Source organism: Verticillium alfalfae, genomic scaffold (genome assembly GCF_000150825.1).
Source record: "Verticillium alfalfae VaMs.102 supercont1.4 genomic scaffold, whole genome shotgun sequence".
Taxonomy (NCBI): Eukaryota; Fungi; Ascomycota; class Sordariomycetes; order Glomerellales; family Plectosphaerellaceae; genus Verticillium; species Verticillium alfalfae.
Window position 1 is genome coordinate 2,512,638 of NW_003315035.1, and position 18,221 is coordinate 2,530,858.

General features: G+C 58.5%; 7 protein-coding genes across 7 annotated transcripts in view; 4 read left to right on the top strand and 3 right to left on the bottom strand.

Moving 5' to 3' along the window:
* VDBG_04233 (conserved hypothetical protein) overlaps positions 1-466 on the top strand; it is a gene marked incomplete at both ends in the record, with an annotated part of 1,155 nt that extends 689 nt beyond the window's left edge. The window contains one exon of the mRNA XM_003006234.1: positions 59-466. Within this exon, the coding sequence (XP_003006280.1) occupies positions 59-466 (408 nt within the window). The remainder of the gene's footprint in view (positions 1-58) is intronic.
* Positions 467-990: 524 nt separating this feature from the next.
* On the bottom strand, positions 991-3,079 carry VDBG_04234 (conserved hypothetical protein; the record flags this gene model as incomplete). The annotated part of the gene is made up of 3 exons (XM_003006235.1): positions 991-2,076; positions 2,134-2,510; positions 2,566-3,079. The coding sequence occupies 3 exons, from the start codon at positions 3,077-3,079 to the stop codon at positions 991-993; spliced, it is 1,977 nt and encodes a 658-aa protein (XP_003006281.1).
* A 2,450-nt stretch (positions 3,080-5,529) lies between these two features.
* VDBG_04235 (hypothetical protein) lies at positions 5,530-6,377 on the top strand (the record flags this gene model as incomplete). The annotated part of the gene is given in 2 exon segments (XM_003006236.1): positions 5,530-5,782; positions 5,801-6,377. 2 exon segments carry the CDS (start codon positions 5,746-5,748, stop codon positions 6,061-6,063), a joined length of 300 nt encoding a protein of 99 aa, XP_003006282.1.
* Positions 6,378-7,627: 1,250 nt separating this feature from the next.
* VDBG_04236 (nuclease PA3) lies at positions 7,628-8,764 on the top strand (the record flags this gene model as incomplete). Its single annotated transcript, XM_003006237.1, has 3 exons — positions 7,628-7,700; positions 7,808-8,158; positions 8,277-8,764. The coding sequence occupies 3 exons, from the start codon at positions 7,628-7,630 to the stop codon at positions 8,762-8,764; spliced, it is 912 nt and encodes a 303-aa protein (XP_003006283.1).
* A 453-nt stretch (positions 8,765-9,217) lies between these two features.
* Positions 9,218-10,081, bottom strand: VDBG_04237 (EBDP3; the record flags this gene model as incomplete). The annotated part of the gene is made up of 3 exons (XM_003006238.1): positions 9,218-9,414; positions 9,477-9,612; positions 9,677-10,081. 3 exons carry the CDS (start codon positions 10,079-10,081, stop codon positions 9,218-9,220), a joined length of 738 nt encoding a protein of 245 aa, XP_003006284.1.
* A 237-nt stretch (positions 10,082-10,318) lies between these two features.
* Positions 10,319-10,847, bottom strand: VDBG_04238 (glucose-repressible gene protein; the record flags this gene model as incomplete). Its single annotated transcript, XM_003006239.1, has 2 exons — positions 10,319-10,577; positions 10,636-10,847. The coding sequence occupies 2 exons, from the start codon at positions 10,755-10,757 to the stop codon at positions 10,484-10,486; spliced, it is 216 nt and encodes a 71-aa protein (XP_003006285.1).
* A 5,260-nt stretch (positions 10,848-16,107) lies between these two features.
* Positions 16,108-16,809, top strand: VDBG_04239 (conserved hypothetical protein; the record flags this gene model as incomplete). The annotated part of the gene is made up of 2 exons (XM_003006240.1): positions 16,108-16,440; positions 16,516-16,809. 2 exons carry the CDS (start codon positions 16,108-16,110, stop codon positions 16,807-16,809), a joined length of 627 nt encoding a protein of 208 aa, XP_003006286.1.
* Positions 16,810-18,221: the final 1,412 nt, after the last annotated feature.

Below are 18,221 nucleotides of genomic sequence, written 5' to 3' on the forward strand. Positions count from 1 at the left end.
ATTCCTCTACCTCGTCCTCTTCCTCTTTGTCCGCCACCGCGGGCCGCCCGCGCGACAGACCGCGACAGACGACAGCAACAACAGCAGCAGCAGCAGCAGCAGCCCGCCCTACCGCTCGCGCGCCCTGTCCCGCGCCGAACGCGCCGTCGCCGCCCTCGTCGCCGTCGCCACCGCCGCCGCTGTCGCCTGGAGCAGGGTCTACCTCGGCTACCATACGACGAAGCAGGTCCTCGTCGGCCTCGCCGCCGGCGCCGCCTGCGCCGTCGCCTGGTTCGCCGCCACAACACACGCCCGCGACGTCGGCCTCCTCGCCTGGGTCCTGCGGTGGCCCGTTGTGCGCTGGTTCCGCGTCCGCGACCTGCTGCTCGAGGAGGACTTTTGCCAGGCCGGTTGGGAGCGCTGGGAGGAGAAGCGCCTGCGTGAGGACGACGCGCTGGTCCGCCAGGGGAAGGCCAAGAAGAGGTGAGGGCGATCGAGTCGAAACTGGAGAAAGAACCCCCCCCCCCCCCCAAAGAATAAAAAACATGCACGACCGAGCAACGTATGGAGTTGCAATCCACCGGGCCGCCATAATTATCACCGACTGCACATGTTCATGCTGAGCCCGTCTTGGATTCAAGAAAGGTACCTAGAAATATGCAGAGGCCATGCTCTAGCCCATCCTCAGTGGAAAATCCCCAACCCCTCTCTTGGCGACTTTTCGGGGCCGGCTTTTACTCACTCGATCACAAACACACACACACACACACACACGCCTGAAATACCAACTTCACCAAACCCAGCGTCGACCGTCCCAGTCGTATAGGTATCAGAGTTCTGCCGACACAGAAGGAAAGTGTAAAAACAAGACGGCCCACGCCGTCTACGAAAAAAAGGGCCATATATGTCATGAAATGTTCTCTCCTCTCCCACAAACTCCTTGCCAATGTAATCAACACAGCACACCATCTCTGTCTCTTACGCCCTCATACTAGCCCGCACGCTTGCCCACTAGATCCAGTCGGGCTTGTGCAGCAGGTCGCAGTTGCAATTGGGCTTGTAGCACCTCTCCTTGCCAGCCCGTTGTGGGCTGGCCATGCGCTTCGGTGTGTCAAAGCCCACACCTTTCGGGCTCGTGATGCGCGATTTGGGGCTGTACGGCGTGTACACGGCCGAGTTGAGTGTCGGGCCCGAGTCGCGCGCCGCCAACGAGCCGATGAGCGTCGACTCGCCGTCATAGTTGTCGGTGGCAGCCGCGTTCAGCGGGGCTCGGCCGCTTGGACGCGTCCTTCTCTCGCTCCAGCGGGCAGCCGAGCACGTGAATCTCTTCGCTATCCCGGAAAGTAGCGAGAGTCGAGAGCTGGTGCGTCCTCGGCGTTGGAGAAACGTAAGCCGATCTGCACCGTGGCATGGGAGTGCATGGAGGAATCGCCGGCGGTGACGGACACCGCCAGCGTGGACTAGTGGTGGGGGCACGAGCGACTGCATGTCATCGTCGTTGTCAACAAACTTCTCACCACGAGGCGTCGTTGCGTTGGGCGAGTACGTTGTCGCGGGAAGAAGGGTGAAGGACCGTGCGCCGCTGCTGTCGCGAGGGAAAAGCGAGTAGGTAGACTTGCGGATCTGGTCCTTGATGACCTGGAGGGTGGATGCGGGCGGTGTCGGCTCGACGATCGTCGGGCCAGATGGAACGGTGGGGGTCCGCAGAGCAGGCAGGCGAGGGGCGTTGCGGCTGTCATAGGTTGGTGTGCCGGTCGGACTCTCGATGCGCTCTTCCTCCATCTTACCATACGCCACGCTGCTGTCCAGGCGCTCAGGCGCCCGTGATCGAGATGGCGAGCCGGCGTTCGAATTGTAATCGTAATCACCTGGCCAAACTCGGATGCCTTCCTTGAGCTTCCTGCGGTCTTTTTCGCACTGCTCGCGGGCACCGATCGTGGCGAGGCAATTGGCGCGGAGGAACAGATGCAAGCCACCTGTGAGAAGACCGGACAGGTTGGCGACGACGGAGGCGATCATGGAAAGATTCAGGGGCTGCGAGCCGGCAGTCCGAAGATCGTTGAATACGATGGCATAGAAGAAGGGAATCATGAAGACCTGTGCGCTTGTAAGAATCGCGTGTTATCCAGGTGGCAAACGGAACAACAAACATACGGTAGAGATGATGGCCATGGTCAAGTAGTAGACCATCCTTGAGGCTGCCACACGCTCAGACTCCTCGATCTGGCAGTTGTTGTGCAGCCGCCAGGCAATGATGACAGTGCAGACGAGGAGCGTCGCGGCAATGATGATGAGGAGGATGAAGACGCCAGCCTTCCAGCGCTGGACAAACCAGAACAAGGAGCCAAAGCAAAAGTTGGGAGGACGAATGAAAAGCGTGACGACAAAGGTAATAAGTAGTAGGGTGCCAACAATGGCAAGGCAACCAGCGACAGTCCATTTGCCCCGACCTGCGAACGGCTGCTGTCGTAATGCCCGTGAGGTGACCTCGAGGCCAAATACAAATTGAATATAAGGGACGATGAAAACCGCTGAAGAGAGTATTAGCAAATAGATTGCATGACGACGGTGAGTGTATCGACGGACCAGGCAACATCATCTGAGAAGTAGTGGTACAGCCCAGGATCAACATGGACTTGAGACCTGTCGACTGTGCGACGGCGAATGTAATGCCCTGGACGATAATGCCGACGGACAAGACGAGGGGAAACGTCTCTGCTGGCGCGACGAAGGTGAACCCGCAGGCCCTGGTGAACGTTAGCTTGACAAGACCTCCCATGGCTCTGCCACGGATGCCCACGCACAAGAACTTGAATCTCGGATCCTTCCGCTTCTTCGTGGCGTAGCTGTGCCAGATGATGCCGACGGCGGTGGCGAAGGCGGCGACGACATTGAAGGCGGCGAGGATGATGACAGACGTGCGGATAGACTTGGCGGCGGCGAATCGAAACTCGTTGATGAGCGCAGCCTGGGAGGTGTCGTTGTTCTGGCCGGCGAAGGAGTTGGACGAGCCGCCATTCGTGTTGCCGATGCCATTAGCACTGCCGTCGTCCCGCGCCCAGAGGTCGTTATGGGGGTTCATCCAGCCCCAGGAGTCCATATTGGCGAAGACGGCAGGCTGTCGATATTAAAAGAGCGTAGGCGACCAGCCGCGACGAAGCCAAATATCAGTAGGTAGCGGAAACCATCCAAGCCATGAACGTTGCGTTGTCGTGTGGGAACGCCTGTGTCTGGTAGATTGGCGTGGCGGAGAGAAAATAAAGGGAGATGACGGGAAGGAAATTGAACGAGTGGATGGAGGATGGGATGAGGGAGGAGAAGAATCAAGCTGTGACGAGCGAGGGCCAGGCCATAGTCAAAAGCGAGGGAACACTGAGAAAACGGCGGACCTGGAGGACGGGACCATGGATGGGACGAAACAGACCCTGAACCGCCGCTAGGCCTGGCTTGGGGCCTATGAATAGCGAGAGCGGCAGACGCTGCTCTGGGGACGGGGTACCGAGCCGTGTCTACAAGGTCAAAGTACAGGCGGCGATACCAAGTACCTCACGGTTGTGTGTGTCCTGCTGATGCTGAGGCGCGGGGAGAACGGGTACAGAGGCACACAGAGACCCAGGCACAGCCCGGTACCATCTGGATGGGCCCCACGCGGACGAGAGGCGAGCCGGCTCGTTAGCAAACGCACACGATCCGGGCATGAGAGGCTGTCGAGGTGAAGCCCGGGGCCACGGCAGCACTGCGATTGGACCACGGAGCTGTACGTGGTGTGTGGGCGGCGTGTAGGCTGACAGGCACAGCAGGCTCTAGTGCGGGAGTCTGGCCTTCTGACGTGCAGATGCTTGGTTCACGAGCCGGGGGCCGAGTCCTTGTTCGAGGGCGTCATTTCGTTGACGGCAACCGACAAAGACGCCATGGTACGCTGACAGGGCTTCCTGACAGCCAGCCCACAAGACCGACTGGGCACGACAGGGAGGGCGAGTGGGATGTTGCAGGGCACCACCTCTCGATGAAGCCGGGTTTCTGTTCGAGCCCCTCTACACCAAAGGTTTGTCGAGCGACAAAGTGGGCGTGCGAGCGAGCAAGCGAGGGAGAGAGCTGAGCAGCAGACAAAGAGCCAGGAAGAGGCATTGACGAGGCGAGAGGCTCTGACGCAGTGATGGAACACGTTGAAGTTTCGTCGTGTCGATGGCCCCTGTTGTTCTGGTTGTACCCAGTCGAACTGGGCGAGGTGAGGTTGGGACAAAGCAAAGCGCTAAGCCTGAATGGGCCTAGGGTCGTGACTGCCGAGGCGTGGATCAAACCTACCTCGTGCCCCTTGCCCCTTCCCCCCACTCCGCCTTCTCCCTTACCCTACCTACCTAGGTAGGTACCTTACGTAGTGGGTGGTCCGTTGCTCTTACCTGACGTGTGGCTTTCACTCGCTCACTTACCTTCAACCTAAGGTACCTGACAAGGTACGGTACTCATCAGAGGAAGCGCAGAGGAAGTCGGTCCGGACAATACATGGCGGGGCCAGCCTCACTGCTCCAGAGCTCTGCCACATCCATCCATGGCGGCGGCATCGCCTGCCTCAGGATTTGTCTTCACGAATCAACTGATGCTGCTGGTTGGTCTCTTCATCTGGCTACAACCTTTGGCTCGCCAGCTCTGCACCTCATCCCAGATGCAGCGTGGCTAGCTGATCTGTGATAGCGAGCATCCAATTAGCATCCTCAGAATGGCATTTCGACGCAAACAAGGCATGTCAACTCGACATCGGTCACATGTTTGCCCTCTGGTCCAGTCGTCGAGTCGACCCCAATATACCTACTTCATTTTGCATTCAGGCTCCCTCGCGACCCCGCCAGCGGACGCTCAGGAGCAGCGCTTAGCGAGGCTCTTTTCCCAAGGCCGGTTCGTCTGTTCCCCTCGATTTGCAGCCATGTGAAGCAATCCCCGTGTCAGAAGGAGAAAACCTTGGCCAGGGGTCAGTCACCTCAGGTGAGGATGAACGGTCTACCATACCTAGCCCGCCGTCCTCCCTTGCTCACTGCAACCACACTGAGGCGCGGACAAGCCCCCTCGGCTTTCCCCACACTGGCATCCCACCCGCCAGATAGCAAGCCCGCGCACCCTGACAGGCTACGGCCTGCCTCCCCGTCAGCTGTCATCATCTCGTCTCGCCTCACAGACCAGTCGCAGTGGATGCTTCTTTGTGCTGTTGAAACGAAGTTGTTCTAGTCGGCATGAGCTTCAGCGCGGGCTAGCACCGCACCATTACCTGAGGCAAGCTGAGCCGGCCGGCGACTGACTCTTGTCATCGTGTTTCTCCATCCTCTGATTCGTGAGTGGCCTCTATCAAGGCTATCTATCGGCAGGACGTGGTGCCTCTTACACAGAGAAGCTTGCGCTGCGGAATGATGATGGCTCTAGAGGCTCCGCCTTCGTGGACAAGGAGGGTGTCAGGGGCTGGACGAAGCCGCTTTCTGGTGTCTGGGATCTCCAATCTTTCACCTACGCCCGTTCTGTCTCCAGCAAGCATTTCGGGTTGATAGCCTGCGATGCGCCAGACGTCATTTCCCAGATGAGTCGTTGCTATTTTGTATGCCGCGGCGAGAAACCTCTTGCCCATCACACATCTTCACATAGAACGACTGGTATTCACCAGCATTCATGCTCCGCTGGTCGATCCTTGATGATCTGACGGCCTACTCTATATGAAAGTCCCGTGTGCAATGGAGCCGCCGATCACGGTCAATCCTTGAGGCCCGGGAGCAGAGTTCGTCGATGTTCTCGTGTCAGACAGCCTGTCTCTGTGGAGCAGGCCAGCTTTGCTGAGCAGGCCAGCTTTGCTGGCCCAGGCTCGGGTCGGACAGCAGACCCAATCTTCGACTGAGGACTGACCAGATGGTCTCCCCATCGTCTAGAAGCCGATGCCAGCTCCTCACGATGCTACCCACTGAAGATCCCAACACAAAAAATCCGCCCACAAGCGCAATCGTCTGGTCCAGCTCGCCCAGTTTCGCTGCCGACTGCGGCATTAGCCCCGTATACATGGCGAAGTGGATCATGACAGATACGCTGTCGCAACAACAGAAGACATAGTAAATCAGTGTGCCAAGCAAGTGGGGCAACCCGTTCTTCACCCAGTTATAGACGGCAAATCGTCGGACCAGCTTGCCATCTGCAAACAATGCCACCGGATGGAACAAGAACTCGGCAGCCCTGATCGTGATGACGAGATGCTGGCCGTCCCCGACGTGGAACGACCACCCGCCGAGGGGCACAACTTGGTAGTTAGCTCGCGCCGAGTTCGCCGAGTAGGCCACCATGACTGCAAGCGTGCAGTACATGTGAACGGGAATCAGCCATGCGAGACGGGCCTTGAGCAGCGGGCCGCCTACGCGCAGGTTGGCGACAATCATGAAGGCGCACGGCAAGCTGACGGCACCGACAAAGTCATGACACAGTACGAAGGGCGCCTGCAGGGCCATCTGACGCGCCGAGTATTTCGTGTCGGTTGGATCGCCGCGGAAGGCTTCAGACGTTCCAGACAGCTGATAGAAGATATCGGTAGCGGCCACGGCGGGGATGAGCAGGAATGCAGCGAGGTCAGCACTCAGCACCCAGTCGTCGCTTGTCTTGCGCTCAAGTGACCAAGAGAGCAGCAGCGCCAGGCCTGACAGCATCCAGGCGCCGGTCGTGCCGGGGCCGTAGAGCGACGAGACAAGTCCCAGCGGGTCGGGAGAAGTGGTGGCGTCCTCCATTGTCCTACTGCCTGGCTCGAATTGAAGGCGATGGTACACTTTGCTGACGCGGGCTTTGGCGAATATGCATGAAAGTTGAAAGTTGGCGAGTGTCCGCCGAAGTTCCAAGGGTACGGAAATTGTGACGAGCAATGCACAGTTGGTCATCCAGACACGTTTTCTACTATTCGAGAGACTGGCGGCCTCACATTGTGATGACGGCAGGCTGTGTGCTGGCGCTGACGATGCAGCATCCTGGTGAGGCAGTGAGGGCGCCACGTCCTGAGCCTCGCATCCTCTCAACCGTCGGAACAACGGCATCTGACTAAGGCGAAGGCCCTGATATACATACAGCGGTGAGGGCTTCAGCTCCCGAGCCACATCCTATTCATCCGTCTGCTCAGCTGAACGACATTCACGTGACTATATCCCACGTGATTCGGAGAAGGCCGACAAGAGCCCCCGCCTCATCTTCCGTTATCACGGGTGGGCCAACCCCGGAAAGTGGTCCTAACCGAAATAGTCAGGTCGGCAAGCCGGGGCGCCACAATTTCGGCAATGACGCCGGAATCGAGCGAATCCCCGGCGTCATCCGTTCCCCCTCTCCCCAGTATCCTCCCCGCTGCATTCGCAAATGCCAGGCCAGCCCCCCTTCAACCCAGGCTCTTGGATGACAATCTGGCCAGGGCGGGACTGGCCCGTCGAATTCGGAGCCTTGCCCATGTGGTCTTGGTGTGGGGAACAGCGGGATCGGCACGAGATAGCATGCAGCTCACAGGCTTCGCGCAGAGGGGGGAAAAAAAGTGTTGATAAAGATGAAGGGGTCGCTTCCGAGGTGAACTTGGTCGGTCTTTTCTCCTTCTCTCTAGTCCACGCTCGTCTTTCCCCCCCGTGTAGCAGCAATCAGACCCGACCTCGTCACGATGCGTGCCTCTCACTTTGCTGCCGCCCTCGTTGGCGCCTTCGCTGCGCCTGGCCTGGCATGGAACACTGATAGTGAGTCGCGACGCTCTCTCGGCTGCGGCTGCGGTTGCGGCTGCGGTTGCGGTCCCCCCCGTCTCCTCTTCGTCAATTGCACAGCGTACTGACGTCGAGGCCCCCAGTCCACCAGCAGATTGGCTTCGCGGCCGAAAAGTTCCTCTCGCCGGCAGCCAAGGCCATCCTCAGCGAGATCCTCGAGCCCGAGTCGGGCGCCAGCCTCGGCCGCATCGGCGCGTGGGCCGACGCGCACCGCGGCACGCCCGAGGGCCGGCACACAACGACGTGGCACTGGATCAACCCGGCCGACCAGCCGCCGAGCTTCTGCAACGTGCACTACAACCGCGACTGCACGTCGGGCGGCTGCATCGTCAGCGCGCTCGCCAACGAGACGCAGATTCTCAAGTCGTGCATCCGCTCCGTCAAGGACGCAAGCTTGTCGGCGGCGCCAACGCCACGTGCGCCAACGCCGCCAAGTTCATCACCCACTTCATCATGGACATTGCGCAGCCCATGCACGTCACGGGCATCGCGCGCGGCGCAACGACATTCCCGTCGTCTTTGGCGGCGTCACCACAACCTGCCCGCCGTGAGCCGTCTTTCCCGTCGTGGACCGTGAGGAAGAGAAATTTGTGTACTTGACACCCGCCAGATCTGGGACGGCGCCATTGTCTACTTGCTCTGCCGCAAACGTCACGGGCTTCCCCAACACGACGATCCAGCCCTTCTTCAGCGACATGGTCGACCGCATCCGCGCCGACACGTACTTTGTGCCGACGCGCGACTGGCTCAGCTGCACCGACCCCTCGACGCCGCTCGCCTGCCCGCTCGAGTGGGCGCGCGACGCCAACCAGTGGAACTGCGACTACGCCTTCAGCCAGAACACCAACGCCTCGGACCTGCGCACGAGCGGCTACGCTGAGGGCGCCTGGCCCATTGCCGAGCTGCAGATCGCCAAGGCCGTGCTCCGCATCGCCACGTGGTTCAACAAGCTCGCCGACTGCAACTTCAAGGACCGCGAGGTCGTCCTCGACCCCTGGCCCATGAAGGCCTGGCTCGGCGGGCCCAACGCTGGCAACTAAGTCTAATATTTGTGCTGCTGCAGCGCTGTTTTCGTGTACATAATTTGTCGATGTTCGACTTGATGATAGCGGGAAAAGAAGAATTGACTCTAGACGTTGTCCGGATGGTGCCATTCAGGCGTACTCCGAGCGTGATACATGTGATTGCACTTCACCTTTTTGCGGAGGGCGCCGAAAGACGTCTCGATTGCGTTGGGGCGCCCGAGGGGGGGGGGGGATCGGAACACACGGCACCAGGGGCCAGGGACGATAACCCCTGCTTTCCCTCCTTCAATGAATATGGCCTGCCCGATTAGCAGTACCTATTTCCTTGCCTGAACACTCTGAGAGTTACGCTGTCGTAGCGACTCCAGACACATGTGCTCCATTGGTTTACCTGTCTAGGCCCCCTTCCCTTGTCTCTTCGGCTACCATGAACCGTGGCCAGCACCCTAACAAAGCGGACCACGCACGCTACAGGTTCTTCTTCGCCAGGACCTTGTTCGCGTCGAAAGCCCTCGTAATCTCCTTGAATGCCACCCATAGCGCCCACGCCGGAATAAAGACCCACAGCATGTTGAAGAAGACGAGGTACAGCCACAGGTACATCCAGTTGCTCGTGTCGAGGTTGATGTTGCCGGTCAGCCACTCGGGGCAGAACGTCATGAAGCCTGCCGAAACACGCGCCCTGTCAGCCGCGACCTGACGACAAGGGGTCTTGGGTCACACTCACCACCGTAAATCTCCGCCGTGGCAATCACCACAATCCAGAAATTGACCTTGGGTTCGCGCCGCGCAATCAGGTAGCAGATGTAGACGGCCAGCGGGCCGGCGCCGAAGACGGTGAGCAGCTCGAGGCTGATGACGCCCTGTTTGGGAAGTCGCCGTTAGCATTGCACCGACAAAGTACCCGCGCGCAAAGAAAAGTCCCACCAGATCAGCACCTGCCCAGCGCTTGTCGGCGTTGGCGTAGACCATCCATAGTTGGGCAAAGGGGTTGTCGCCGCCGGCCTGGGCGCCGTAGACGCGATCGGTGTGGCCGAGGTAGTTGTAGGGCGTCGGGTGGAGGGCTCCAATGTCGGCCACGTCGGCCACGTCGGCCACAGAGATGTAGGAGAAGAAGCAGTGGTAGAGGAAGCTCCCCTCGAGGAAGAAGTGGATCAGAGCATCGAAGGCGTGCCAGATGAAGAGGACGCGGTACGTCGTCGACGTGGCGGGGTGGAGGACGCGTCGCGAGACGGCGATGGCGACGGCTAGGAGCACGACGGTTGCTGCCAGGGAAATGAGAGTCGTCTGGTCGAAGAGGTCCGGTGGAAGAGAGCTGGCGTACGTCGACATGTTGGGCGGTTGCAGGCGATGGTTTTGCCGCTGATGTTGAGTTGTCGTTGGAATCTTGGCCGATGGCTCAGTGCAGGAGCTGGCCAGTTTGGCGATGTTACCTTCGGGAGTCCGTGCACAACAATTCCCCGAACAAGTCGATCCACATGTTGCGGTATTGTAGAACATGGGGGATTTGAAGGCTCATGTCGCAGAACGAGTTCTAACATTCACTGCAAATATAAGTCACTGCAAAAACAATTGTGGGAAGTGTATGAATTGCGGGTAAACTATCTAGGATCTTGTCCTCAGACTGTGTGCTCGTGCTCAATCGCTCCCTCATTCCAAAAGTTCCATTACGCCTTCGTGACCATTGCCGCCCTGATGGAGGGTAGGGGTATCATCATCGTGAAGAGGAGTTGCTTAGTGCTTGGCAGACTCCTTGTGGACATCAGCCTGGGTGTTGTGCTTGGTCTCGTCGAACTTGTCACCGACGGCATCCTTGCCGGCGGAGAGACTGAGAGACACGTTAGTAAACTGGAGACAATGAGAACCAGTGAAGAAGAGAGGCGTACCGAGTGCCGAGGCTGGCGTTGTTGTCCTTGGCGACCTCCTTGTTGGCCTCCTTGGAAGCGGTGGCACCGGCGCCCTGAACGGTCTCAGCGACGTAGTTGGCGGCGTTCTTGACAGTCTCCATTATGAAGGTTGGGTTGGTTGTTTGGGGTTGGTTGGGTTGAGTGTTGCTTGGTTGTAGAGTAGTAGTTGTTGATGGAGAAAAGAAAGATGTCATTGTTGGGTGGCAGAGGTGATGGGTTTATATAGAAGATAGGGAGGGGGGTTAGGGACCTCTGGCGAACCCGCCAGAGGCAGGCGCCCGATCTGGTGAGATCGAGCTCTTGCCTAGCACGACCAGGCCCATCACTCTTCGTACCTTCACGTTTGCTGTGGCTGAATCACAGGTGGGGGGGAGGTGGCCCGCTCGTCTGCCTTCCTGGCCGTTTGCCCGACTGGCCTCCTGGGGCCGCTTCCTGTGCTGGGCCGCTTGTCCCATCGAGGCAAGCAAAAAGGCAAGAGGTTTGGAGGGGTACGCCCCAGCAACAGCCACGATCCGATGCTTCGCGCTGTCTCGTTGGCTGGCCGTCGTCGGAAGACCATCATGTGGTCCCATTGGGGCCTGGGAAGCTACGTCATGATAGAGCACGTTTGCGGTTCAGGGGGGAAGTCACTTTTGCGATGGTCAGGGTGCGTATGCTAGGCTGAAGCAGCATCATGGTCCTAACAGCATGGACTTACTGGGACCTTGTCGTTTCCCCTTCGGCACCATTATCGCCTTAGGGCCGGGGTAGCTCTGCCTGTGGCGGGGCCAAACGTTGCAGGGAGGCAGTCTTCGCCAAACCTGACGTCATTCGTAGCCCGTGGTGGGGCACGCGGTGGTGCAGACGCTGAACACTGGAGCTGCTCGTGCTTGTGCACTTGCTCTTCTCACCCGGTCCTGATGCTGATGCTGCTCGTCGAACACATACCACACAACGCGCTGCGCACACATCAGGCAAAGCGCCGTGCCCACGTCATTTCCACAAACCACGTACCCCTCACCACCCGGATAGCGGGGTCATACCATGCCATGCCATGCCACTGGTCTCGAGACGTGTCTCTCCAACGCGCAGCTGAGGTGTGGACTCTGTTCCGGATTGCACATGTCAAGAAGGCCACGGAATGTACATGGCAAACGTCAGCCATGTGTGATCTACGCTCGTAAGGCCATACCGATATCGTTTTCGTCTCGCCACGTTACGTAGGTCAATATGATACATGATGCTGCTACCTTACCTTGATCGCCCACCGGTACAAACCATCCGCAACAGTGCGTGATTGTTGATGGGGAATACGGCATGGAATTTCAGCACAAAGCCCATGTCTTCCCCCCCTAGCATGATCAGCGCAGCGCCCCACAACTCAATGCCAGGCACGAAGGACAGCAGAGTAAAGGAGGAACTGGGGGGCGTCAGAAAATCTCCCATGTCCAGTACGTGGCTGTGCGATACCTCGGAGCCTCATGCCCACTACCGTCAGAGGCTCAGTCGAAGCCTGTTGTAGCTCTTTTCTGCCTCCTCCCTCCCGTTCTCTCGCGGAGTCTCCACACATCGGAAACCCCCCCTCCCTCTCCCCCAAACACAGAATCAAAACAAGAAGCGTTGTAGCTCATTGGCAGTTTGTGCAGCGTCCAAACAACAAGCTCTAAGGCGTATGACGTCACCATCTTCCACTGCATGTTCTGGACCTGGCGGCCCCGTAGACACACGGTCCTGCTTTCCACAGCATACGGAATGGGCAAGCTCAAGGTGCACTTTCCCCCCATTAAGGTAGGCAGCAGCCCCCCAGCCAGCCAAACAGGCAAGCAGGAGGGCACTTGCCAGAAACCCCCCTCGGGCGCCGCCTGCACTCTGGGTCGACCCACGAATGAGGGGCCGGCAGCTGATCCCAAGAATCGCGACCATGCCCCATTTTCCCCTTGCCACATATTCTGCACCTGTCATCGAGATCGCAAACTCTTATCCCATCGCCCATCGCCCATCGCCCATCCATCACATCACCCATCACATCACACATCGCCCCTCTTTGGCCCTGTGGACCGATCACGCCTACTGGCCGGGGGGGGGGGGGCACCGTCTCTCGCGGGGCTTTTGCTCCGGATCCTCGCCTCCATCCTACTCCCACGAACAACCTTGCTAGATGGACAATGGCCTTTTCTTCGATGCACCGATCACGTACTTCTCCCTTGTCCGTCGCGCCCCCGAGGTCCGTTGACCACTGAGAGATGTGTCCTATCACGGCAAACCGGCCAGAACCGGGCGGACTTTGTCCATCATCGGGCTGCTTCGCCCATCCCGTCACGGCCCAGATAGATCTTGGTGCTTCTTCCCTCTGGTTACCCCACGGCACACGGACATGTCTTGTCGGACCCCTCCAACATCCCGCGTGCCTTTACGTCATGCCTACTGCCCTTCGTCGGTCTCGAACATTTTCCCACGCTGGATGGAGCCTAGGTGTGCTCTGTCTCGTCGCGGCACGCTCTTGGGACGTGTGGCGTGAGGATGAGGCCAGGTGTTGCTGGCGTTGAACCTCGGCGAGCCGAAAGCCACATGTCCTTTCATGCCGCTGTTACCCAGAGCTACGAAGCCAGCCTACAGCTCCAACAAGTAAAGGTCGGACATACTTACTGCCGCGGTCACCTATCGGGACGCTTCGTCGCTCATGCGCTCAGTCCCAAAGGGCAAGACTGCATGGTGCACGTGGTTACACACAGGATCGAACACCAAGCCGTGGATCGAGTGAGGCACTCGGGGCCGGGCCGCGGGGACGAAACTCAAGTAGCCGCCGAGACCATCGGGACCTTCTTGTGGGGTGGTGAGTCTCGCCCTCTGCCAGAGACGACCCTTTCACCCCAGCCTCCAGCCGTCCAAGCCTTGGACGGCCTGCCAGCGCGACATTAGGGGAAATGAATGGTCTTCTCTCCACCCAACTGCTTACCTCCCTCGTGCTTTCGGGACGCCCCGAAAAGACTTGCTTGTAGGTGCCTCGCCTATGGTCTCTGGTAAGTACTGTGGTGGAACGTGTCTCGCCGACTGGTCAATCGCTTTGGCCTCTGAAAACAGTGTTTCGTATGCCTCATGGCGCCTTGACAGGCCGCGTATGCTTTCCTTCGCATCACGACGAGAGAAGTGGTCTTACTGGGTCAGTATGGCGGCTTTCATGTTCGAACCAATCTCAAGACCATCTGCTGTTGAGATACCCCGACGATGACTTCCTGTACTTGTACACCTTGCCTTCAATGCTGCTCTCCCACCCAAGTCGGGCAAAGTGAAGAACTATAGACGCTCGAAGTTTTCTGCAGAAGCCGTTTCTGGGCTGCTCGCCAACATGTCTTTCCAAGGTCTGCCTGGCCGCTGAAGACGCTTGGATCGGTCAGCCGTCAGGCTCTCGGCCAAGTTGCATCCGTCGGAAGAACGGCAAGCTGCGCAGGCCTAAGTACGCCCCTGCCAGACTCGCGATGCTCCTGAGAGGGGGACTCTGTGACGAGGCTGCCCAAACTCTGCCTTCCCAGGGCGGGAATCGGCATGTTGAGTCTGCTACCTTCCGCTGAATCATGTCGAAGTGCCGACAAGAGTATCAACAGACTCCGCACAAAGGCTTCAGTGCTCGATCGCATTGAACAATTCTTCCTCATCAGGATGTAGAGGGTCTGATGAGCTTCCCAAACAGCTGGGTCTGCCGGCTTGGCTCGATCCAAGGCGGCCACCCCAAGTCGATGACAGGAGCTTAGTCTGCTTGGCTTCCCCAGACAGCCGGGTAAGGGTATTGCTCGGATGCTCCAGATACAGGGCGAACAGGTGACCGGCAAGGCGGCACAAGATGGGGCAGCGGTCGGACCTCTGGCGTTGCAGCCTTGTCGCCAAGTCTGAAACGTCCAGAGGGAGTCTGTGGGTTTGGAGGCTATCAGACGGATCGAGGGTTTGCTGGTGTGAGTGTTTCAGGTGCCAAGCCCGCGACTCGTGAGAGGCCCTTAGAGGCGTTGGTGCACACCTCTCGTCGGACTCCTAGAGGTCGACTCGGCTCTGAGTGCCGTGTCCTGCCCGATTCATGGCCTAGAAGGGGCATCTGGATCGTGGAGGCTCCTTGCGAGGTTAGGGAGAGACGGGTGTAAGGGGGAAAGGATGGTAGAGAGAGGGTGGAAGATGCGCGATTGAGTGCTCCGTCCTCTTCAACCGTGGTGCATCCACCAATGCTGCGAATGGCTTCTTTTCGAGTCCTCTTCTCTCCCAGACCCAGCCCAACTGCGCTCAACAGTCTGATCCCAATGGCTGGGAAAGGTAAGCAAGAGATTGAGCTGGTATTATCGGGCTGAAGATGGAGTGAGTACGGAGGTGGCGGAGCAGTACCCCGCGGGGAAATTCGAGAGCAAGAGGACGAGCGACAGTGACAGCTCTTGGCTGCCCGATTAGCAGGTCTTGGCGGCCTTGGCATCAACCACGACACACAGTCTAAGGCTCCGTCTCTTTTCCTTCACGTTCGCTGCGACACTGGGGCTGTTGCGGCGCAACACGTCCGTCGCAACCACATATACGGATTACAAACTGACATGGTCATTCTGCAGCCTGCTTGTATGGCAACAGTCTGAGCAACGTCTCGAATAGCCTCAGACCCACCAACCTGGCAGCGACGTGACAGCGAGTTTTCAAGAAGCGCAGACCGCCCTCTGTATCGCGAGGCGTCCATCACGTGGCCCCCGCCCCCAGGAGCAGTAATATGCCCTGGCATTAAGATTGGGGGAAAGGGACATTTGTTTCTTCGTCATCGGCATGAATGCCTCTGCTATTTTTACTCACGGGGGCCTCAGCTTGGGGGGGCGACGGTGGAGGGTCCCATCAAGCTTATTGATGGCCCGCCTAGGCCGGTCCCGAGAGCCTCCACAGTGCTGTGAATGGTGAAATTGTATCCCTATCGGTCATGTTCGGGTGTCATTCCAGTTTCAAGCTTAATTCTTAGCTGACCAGTCCAGGCAGGAGCCATGTCAGGGTCGAATGCTTGAACGGGGTCGAGAAGCTGCCCGGTGCTCATCATCGTCGCAACGACTGGCCTCATGCTGCCAGGAAAAGAACAGACGAAAGATGTTTTCTTGGCATTGTCTCGACTCGGCCTCATCTCTGTGTCCTGTCGAGTTGTAGTGTTGATCACCCTCGCGTCGTCCTGCGCGCTTGATCCGTCATGAGAGAACCCATAAGAAGCCCTGGAGATCTCCCCTTTCCTCCAATTTTTTGTTGGCTTTCATCATCGCATCCTCATCTTTTAATCTCTCGCACCGTCGCTTCCCTCAAAGTTTGACATCTCGACTCCTGGCGAGCGGACAATTCCTTTCTCTATCACAACGCCGGACGTCTTTTCCAGCTACCCCTAATACGTTTCTTCCCCCGTCATTCTTTGCCGTCCCATCACACATTTGAGTCCGAAATACGCTGTACTTCGTGAAGAATACAAGCACCGCCGCCATGCTGCACAGCTACCACTACTACATCCTGGCCGCCGCCGGCCTCGTCGGCAACATCAACGCCCTGCCCCTGAACATCAACCTCGGCGCCTACTCCCCCGCCCTGGTGGTCGGTGACGGCGAGATCTCCTTTGGCGGTAAGAGCGACGTCAACAGCCTGATGAACGTCCTCGAGGGCGCCGCCGTCAACGCCGCCGCAGGTGTGGCCAACGGACAGCAACCCCCGCCCGCCCAAGCCGCGGCCGTCCAGCAGGCGAGCGACAAGCCCCAGCCCGTCATCATCAACCCGGCGCCCGCGGCCAAGGGCCAGTCCCTGACCTCGGACCAGCAGGAGGTACATTCCCCCACAGGGTTCACCGCTCTCGTCATGCAAAAACGCCAACGGGAAGAGGAACGCTAACCAAGTCAGGCCCAGCAGATTGCGTCCTTCCTCGGCATCGACGGCAAGCAGATCGACCCCCGCGCCGGGCCCGCCGCCACGGGCAAGATAGACGGCACGACGGCGAAGCGCGACCTCTCGGGCTTCGACCGCGCCCTGCGCTACGCCGAGGCCGCCCTCGTCAAGGGCCCCAAGGTCCAGCTCGGTACCGGCGCCGAGGGCTCCGGCGTCGGCATCATTGTCGACAACAACCAGCAGGCCGCCGCGCGGCCCGGTCGCGGCACCGAGGAGGGCGGCTGCTACTGGCGGCGGCGGCGCGGCTGAGGGGGTCGTTGTCGCGCCCGCTTCGCTGAAGGAGAAGAGGGGTGTTGAGGCGCGGCAGCAGCAGCAGCCGAGGCGGAGGGCCAAGGTGACGACCATGTATGTTCGGTCTGGGATCCCGGCTGGTAAGTGATGTGCGGTTCTCTCCCTGGGTGGCGTTATGGAGGGGGTGGCAGGAGCGCAGAATTGAGTTTAAATATCTGATTATTGTGGTCTAAAGGTCTCTCGTCTTCTTCGCCGGAGCCGTGGCGCGAGCATTGCTGCTGACATTGCGGGGAATGTCGTTGGCGGTGCGACGATCAAGCGGGAGGTCGCAGCGCGGGATGGCGCCTTTGATTCTGTCAACTTGAATGTTCCTGGAGAGGGTGTCACGATGACTTTTGTCGAGACGGCGGATGAGGAGGCCGAGGAGCCACTTGATGGGGAGGAGTAGGTCGTGATCGGAGAAGCTCTGTAATCCTTTGAATATCGTGATCGTGACGATTCAATCATGTCTCTAGAATTGATGGCTGTGTCGTGTCCTCGGTGTGAAATCGCCAGCGTGTGTACAGGCGTCCAATACCAAGGTCGCGGTGAACCGTTCTGATGCGGCGCGATGATTTCCTATCAGAGCGTTGAGAAGAGCCAAGTGACCAATTCAGGGGCATCCGGGGCATTGGGCAAATATAAAACACATGAAAAGATCCATCCCGCTGTTCCAGAAAGTAATAGTGAATTGGACAAGGTCGTGTTTGTGTTTTATCTGAGCCAGAAATTAATTTTACGCCGGGAACCAAAAACCGCCGACCAGCCTTGAGTCGAGCGAAGTGTCCTGGTACCTTGCTCATTCATCGTGTTTTCCCGAATCTGTCCAGGCAAGCATCTTAACCACCCGGGCGAGATGTCCTTTAGCGTCCCAATGTCCTGAGAGCTCGCCACCCACGTCAAACGCCGACCTCAGGTATCGTAACCGCCCTAAAGGGGTCTCTCCAGCCTGGTTCCTTGCATGCAAATTTGCGCCCCCAGACAGCAATGCTTGCCCGGTATTCAAATTCGAATATGAACAAGCTCCAGACAATACGCTCATGAGTGGAGTGTTGTCCTGATCATCCAATGCTTCTATATCGGCGCCATGTTTGAGGAGCAAATCTACGACTTCGGACGTCGCATGAGCATTTTGGCGAAGGAAGTGGAATGCGCTTCGACCATCATGTGCTCTGATTTCGACAGAGGCGCCATTCTTGAGTAAACGTTCCACCTTCTTCGCTTGTGGTCGTTTGCTCAGTAGAGAGTGGAGGGCAGTCATACCGTTCACATCCACCAGGTTAATGTCAACTCCGAATTGTAACAACACGGTCGTCATCACAGACATTTCATCTTCGTTATAGCCATATAAACTTTGGCAGAGATGATGAAGTGCTGACTGTCCGAATCGG